General features: G+C 38.6%; 1 protein-coding gene across 2 annotated transcripts; it reads right to left on the reverse strand.

Moving 5' to 3' along the window:
- Positions 1-735: 735 nt before the first annotated feature.
- On the reverse strand, positions 736-5,967 carry LOC113021974 (protein-glutamine gamma-glutamyltransferase 5-like). 2 transcript variants are annotated; one of them, XM_026166904.2, is made up of 14 exons: positions 5,833-5,967; positions 5,432-5,614; positions 5,093-5,326; positions 4,671-4,789; positions 4,184-4,312; positions 3,649-3,826; positions 3,314-3,449; positions 3,110-3,213; positions 2,777-3,016; positions 2,574-2,636; positions 2,270-2,479; positions 1,979-2,136; positions 1,430-1,566; positions 736-1,072 (listed from the first exon to the last, which is right to left on the reverse strand). In XM_026166904.2, exons 1-14 carry the CDS (start codon positions 5,837-5,839, stop codon positions 919-921), a joined length of 2,052 nt encoding a protein of 683 aa, XP_026022689.2. In that variant the 5' UTR covers positions 5,840-5,967; the 3' UTR covers positions 736-918. The 2 variants fall into 2 exon arrangements, with proteins under 2 accessions (XP_026022689.2, XP_026022688.2); XM_026166903.2 differs by having other exon boundaries at positions 2,270-2,482.
- Positions 5,968-6,440: the final 473 nt, after the last annotated feature.

Consider the following 6,440-nt stretch of genomic DNA (forward strand, 5'->3'; position numbering starts at 1 on the left):
GCAATATGGAAGCCTCGCTTCTGTCAGTGTGCCCCAGGGCAACTGTGGCTACAACCGTAGCTTGCCTCCACCAGTGTGTAAATGCGAGAGTGAATGAATAGTGGCATTGTAAAGCGCTTTGGGTGCCTTGAAAAGCGCTATATAAATCCAATCCATTATTATTAAGTGAAAGAATGTCTTTTAATGTATCCAGGATGACTTTGGCCCTCGGACTATCGGTCTTAGCGTTGAAGGGTCGCCCTTTCAGGTAAACACTGACTCTGAATGGGGCATGACAGATTTGATGTTTCTGATGCCATTTGTCCTATGACTCATTTACTGGTTTAGTTTTACAATACAGTACGGTAATAGTTTGGGAGCTCTGCATAAAACAATAATCACAGTTAAAGACCAAAAATCTGCTCAAAATGTTTTGATGAGTTGGCTTGAAGATGCTGTATTATAGGCTGGTGCTTGAATGAATCTTTACCTTTAATTATGGGTTGTATATTGTTTTCTTTACTGTCATTAAGTTCCTAATAACCTGTTTGTAATATAGTTGGACTGGTATGATTGTGCATGTGCCGATTACACTGAAAAACTTTAAAATTTTAAAGTTTTCCATGCACAAAATCACTCGAGGGACTTTTCTTTCTTTATGGGGAAAGATCACCATCTTCAGGCCAAGAAAAGTAGTAACATAAAGACACTGATAGACTCATACACTGTGTGGCTTTTAGAAGAAATGAGACAGAATTGAACATTTTATGATTTTATTTCTCAAATAAAGGTAAAAGTACAACAATAAATTAAAAAATATATATCTTTGGGTATCAATGTTAATTTTTATGACACATATACACAAATAAAAACAATAAATAGCTAAATAAATAATATTTACATTCTTCATTTACAGCATAGGAAACATGGCTGCAGGTGCTAAACACTGTTGACAGAGACCATCTTAAAGCCTCTGATGGTGACATTCATATTTGTGAGCCACAGGCTGGCTTGCAGCATCTTTTCTCCCACCATGTTGGGCATGAACGGGATTGGCTGATCCACTCTTCCTCCTGGAGGCAGTGGGGGCATCCTGCAGGAAAATGTAGAAAGCTTATTTTAAAAAAATGTTTTCAAAATGTAGAAATTTATTCCAGTAACTTAGAGTGGCTGACTACAATAAACGTCCTGTCACTTTGCATCACGCCTCTAAGCAAACATTCAGTGATTATCCTGCTATGCAGCCATGAACATATACATGCATAAAACAATGCAAACATACCACAGTGACAAGTCAACATTCTCTCAAGAAAGACAGTGTTCCTTTCTGCACTGCACAGTGACACTCCTCTATTTTAGAATTCTTGTCATTAGCAGGCATTTATGGCGTTCTAAAGTCCCTGTGGTGTCTACTAATTATTGCCCATGAGACAAAAAAAATCATTCTTACCTGAACTGAACTTTGCCTTGGAGCAGCCCAGCCCCAGCTACAGTCAGTACTCCACTGACTGGGTGAGAATATGGGTTGATGAAGGTCACTAGGGCAGTCTGTTCGCTGTGTTGCTTGATGGACTTTTCATCTGCAACCTGAAGAACAAACACATTAGTAAACCCAGAACATTTCCTCAAGTTCTCCATTATATAACTTTAAGCTAATAAATATGACATAACATCTGCTGTCTGCAACTCATACTTGTAACTATATGATTACATTTTTATTCAAAAAGGAGAAATATTATAGAAATTTTCAAAACCACCGATGCATTTTTTTCACAGCTGGTGCATCATCAAATCAGATATGAAAATCCTGAATGCCCTTTAAATACTTTCTTATAATATTACATAGCAACCTGTACTTGGTATCAAAGCATTGGAATTTGTGCTCAAAGACATAAAGTTTAATTAATTAATTTGTTTAAAGAAGTTTAAGTTGATGGATGCAATAAGTCTGTATGTGAGAAACTTTAAGGAGGAAATATTGAGAATTTTTGTAAAGTACCTGTATGATGAGCTGTGGACTGGTGATGTTGAACTCCTCTGAGCTCAGGACTCTCTCCTGACTGGCAGTATCCTCCACAACAACTGCAAGGTTGATCAGGTTATCCCCCACCACGTCTTCATACTGTGCTAGGGGGATCTTCTGCCTCACTACCTTGACTGGATAGAGGAAGTGACACAGAAATTAGGTTGTGTTAAATAAATAGTCAAATCCAAATAGATTAAGATCTGAAAACAACAACAGTCCTTCAAAGGTGAATATTTTAGTTGTAGATGAGAAAAGTAAATGTACCTTCCATAGGTGCAAGTTGTAAGACACCGTGGTTTTCCCAGAAGGTGTCCGAGGGGCTGTGGTTGTATTCTTTTGCCTGGGCATTGAGGTGAACCTTCAACATCTTGGCTACATTCTGCTTGTTCATGATTTTCACGCTGAAGCTGACAGGCTCCCCAACAATGGGGGATTTGTCCAGGGTCAGGAAGACTAGCACTCCCTGGGATGAACCTGCTGAATAAACATGAAAAAGTCCTCATGAAGAGATATGTTTTTAAAGAAATCCATATAAACTCTGATGAATACATTCAAAACTACAAATTACCTCTTCTTAGTGTTGAGTCACCTGAACTTGAAGAGCTTCTTGATGAAAGTGTTGAAGTTGGGCCTGTGTTATAAAGACAGAAAGACAAATGTGAGTATGTGAGAGTGCTATTATTTCACTTTATCACTTTAGTTCAATATATCACTTCATTAAATTGCATAATGTGCAAATCAATGAGCAGAATTCTAGTTTTATGGTCATACTTTTGATGTATTTGTAATCTCCTGTGATCTTTTGCAATCTGGGGAACCCAACAGCCTTAGTGCAGATGAGGGAGCCAACTCTCTCAGTGTCTTTGCTGAACCCGAGCACCTGACCCTGGCCCAAGATGATTGTATGGATATCAGCATTCACACTGGCGTAGACAAATGGGACATCATAGAACAGGTCCACACGCTTGTTCTTTATTGCTTTGACTGGTGCGGGGCCACAGCAGTACACTCCTGTGATGATGGCAGAAACAAGACCGTTTTGAAGAAGTTCACAAAGAATTAAAGAGTGGAAGAAAAAGTTTAAGAACTTTTTTTAGCACACACCTCCACTTCTCTGCTGAGGAGTCGGGTCAAGAACTTGCCAGCCATCCATTCCAGATTCAAGATCCCGACGAGTCATCCAGCACTCCACCCAGACATGGAAGTTCCTGTTAAAGTCCAACAAAAGATAAAGTTAAGCATTAAAATGTCATTAAAGTCTTTAAAGTAGTTAAATAATACAGTTTATAAGCAAAATATAAAACTGACCAGATGCTGTCTTTGGTGCGGTTTAACTTCTGCCCTGTTGCGCTGTAGTATTCCTCAATCACCAGGTTGCCATCAGTGTCATGGGCAGAGTTGAAGTTTGTGATCACACGGCAAGGAATGCCAAGAACTCTCATAACTGAAGCACAATTGATTTTAAAAAACAGTGTTAAAATATTTGAACACTGTCATGGAAAAAATGACTCGGTGTTAAAAAAAAAGAATGAAAACACTTTATTATGATAGCATCATTTAGAACAACTGATTATCAAAGACCAGAAGTACATGATCTAAGTTACTTGCTTTTATAAGGTTTTAAAAGATGAAGATATAAGCACCTGTGCACATGACAGCTGCAAAAACCCAGCACTGTCCATACTTGACTGGGCTGTTACCAGACTGGTTCCACTTTCTCAAAATGTCCCCACTCCCAGTCCACATGGAGGGACTGACACCTTGTTTGAAGTCGCCTGTCCAGTTCCCCTTCAGCACCCCACGGTCATCCTCACTGTTGATCTAAACACAAAGCACAACTTAAGTATAGTTTTTACTGTTTGCACAGCACGTGCCAAAGATGCCAAAACAGGTTTGGGCATCCCATAATTTTCCATGTTGCCTTGGCAGTTTTACAGTAATAATTACAGTGTTGCTGCATGTGACATTTAGTGTTCAGAACATTGAAGGCTGTGTCTCTTCATCGTGTCAATGTGCAGAACATAGTGTCCCAGGTTAAGCCCAAGCTTGTTTAACAAGTAGAAATGATGCTCATGTAATAGATTGTAAACAAGATCCAAAAACTAATGTGATTCATACAATTTGTAAAGCTAGTTAATGTTGAATTTGTGTTGCTAGACAGAATCTGTTGACACTCACCATGGCAGACACAACCCGGCTGAGGTACACGGGGTTGTTTCGGTTCAGGTAGTCCATCTTTCTGTTCTTTTTGTGCTGAGGGCTGACTTGGAGCAAATTCAAGCATGCCTCCAGAACACCAGACTCATACTTTACAAGCAGAAAAAAGAAAAGAGAAAATTTGAGTACATCCTGTTAAGCAGGTGGTTTGAAGTCAGATTTAAGGTCAAGATTTTACTATGTGCACACATACTTTAAGATGTTTTATCTCATTGATCCTCCAAAATTTGCACATTTATTCATTTTCAAATATTGTTTTGAAGAATTATTAAAGTGAACTGAAAGTGAACACTGGGAATCTTTCAAAACAGTGTTACAGAGAATACGATCTTTATGCACTTTGATAAAACATAATACACTCATACATAATACCTCATTTAAAAGGCACATCTTCTGGTAATACTTTTTTTTTTTGAGTTGCTTAGTGTTCAGTTTGCGACTTTCTTACCTGATCAAAAGACCACGGTCTTTCAACAATGTTTGTCCCTGATCCCATAAACAGCAACCCAAAGTCACTCTGGATATATTCTTCTCTCTGATCCTCAAATGGGATGTATACTGTATCCTCTGCAAGAAATACATCCTGCATTTAGAACCACACAGTGTACTAACATTTTCAAGTCATGCTCAATTCAACATTTTCAAAGAGATTTACAGATCATTCAGTCCACGGACCTATATAGTACTGTAGCAGATACTTAAAAATAAGTAATTAATAATTTATTATGTATTCTACAATAATGTAATTTTCAATATGGTTTGTGTGTTAGGCCACACAAACCATATATGTATTCTGATACATATATGGTTGCTGCAACAAGCTACCAAAATAAATCTGATTCTCCAGCACTGATACTTTGCTTCACTTACCAGAACACCAGGGGTTGCAGAGCAGGATGAAATTGCCATATGCAGAGCTTTTCTTGCCATCCTGAGTAAGCACACACAGCTGAAATCTGTAGGAGCCGACTGAGGCAGAGGCAGGAGAGTAGATGTAGATAGAAGGTTTCAGAGGGTTCCACTCCTCAGGGTCAATATAGGCATTCCAGCTGGACTTGGAAGAGCTCTTGGAGAAGGTTACAGGCATTACTGCGTACAGGTTACCTGATGGGAAAATTGAGGAATGTTAGAAACACAAGCAAAAGCCTTAAATTGTGGGTTAGACCACTTGTATACAAAAGCATCCATGCAATATACTCAAGAAAGTACCTAGCATGATTTTCACCCTCAGAGTATTGATCTTAGGGTTGAAGGGTCGCCCTTCCAGCTGAACGCTGACTTTAAATGGGGCTCCTCTCCGCACCACCAGAGATTTGGTGTTCCTGAAGCCATTCGTCCTATGACTCTCAAGGTTTTCTGATTGTTCCAGGTCAACATATTTTATCCTCAAGTCTGCAAGTTGAGAAAAAGAAACATTAAAGACTGTCAACATCATACATTGTCTGTAACAGTAAAAGGCAATCACGCACAGCAGTAATCATGGTAATAATCAAATCATAATCATAGTCTTTATCAAGAGTGAATTTGCTCTGTATAACAAATGAATAGTAATGAATAGTAAGGAACAGAAAAGAGTGAAAGAGTTTGCATTTCTGAAGATGAAATCTCACCTTCCATCTCTTAGTCTCTCTTTCTCACAGCAACGTTGTATGACTCCACTATCGCCCACTAAAGCTATATAAGCATTTTGCCCAACCCTTCTTAAGCATTTCAGAAGGCGGGGAGAACGCAGTGTGACTTTCTTGAATAGAATCTGCATTCAGACGTCATGTTATGACACAGGATTCAACTGAAGGATGATTCTATTACCCAAGTCCTAGATTTTGTTTCACATACAGGTCTGTTATCCAAATATTACTGTTTACATTGTGTTCTAAGTTTATTTGCAGAGAGGCTTTTTTCTGACGATTTTGAATGAATGACACTTGTTAACGGCTAGTTTGATGCACCCACTATTTGAATATGTGACTAATACTATATTACAAAGTTCTGCATATACAGTATGAGGTGGTACTAACTATTTATTTTGTTGACTATAAGGTTGAGTTGGATGTTCGAAAACTTGTGTGAAATTATTTCAGTTTTGTGACATGGCACGTTATCCTGCTGGAAGCAGCCAGCTGAAAATGGGCACAATATTGTCATAAAGATAAGGACATGGTTAGCAACAATACTCGGATAGGTCGTGCATTTAAACAATGCTAAACTGGTACTAAGG

Source organism: Astatotilapia calliptera, chromosome 5 (assembly GCF_964374335.1).
Source record: "Astatotilapia calliptera chromosome 5, fAstCal68.1, whole genome shotgun sequence".
NCBI lineage: Eukaryota > Metazoa > Chordata > Actinopteri > Cichliformes > Cichlidae > Astatotilapia > Astatotilapia calliptera.

Coding starts and splice junctions, on each gene's coding strand:
- LOC113021974 (XM_026166903.2), bottom strand. Junction 3,214..3,313: donor CGCACCAAAGACAGCATCTG/GTCAGTTTTATA, acceptor GGACTTTAACAG/GAACTTCCATGTCTGGGTGG. Junction 1,073..1,429: donor CAAGGCAAAGTTCAGTTCAG/GTAAGAATGATT, acceptor ATTTTCCTGCAG/GATGCCCCCACTGCCTCCAG.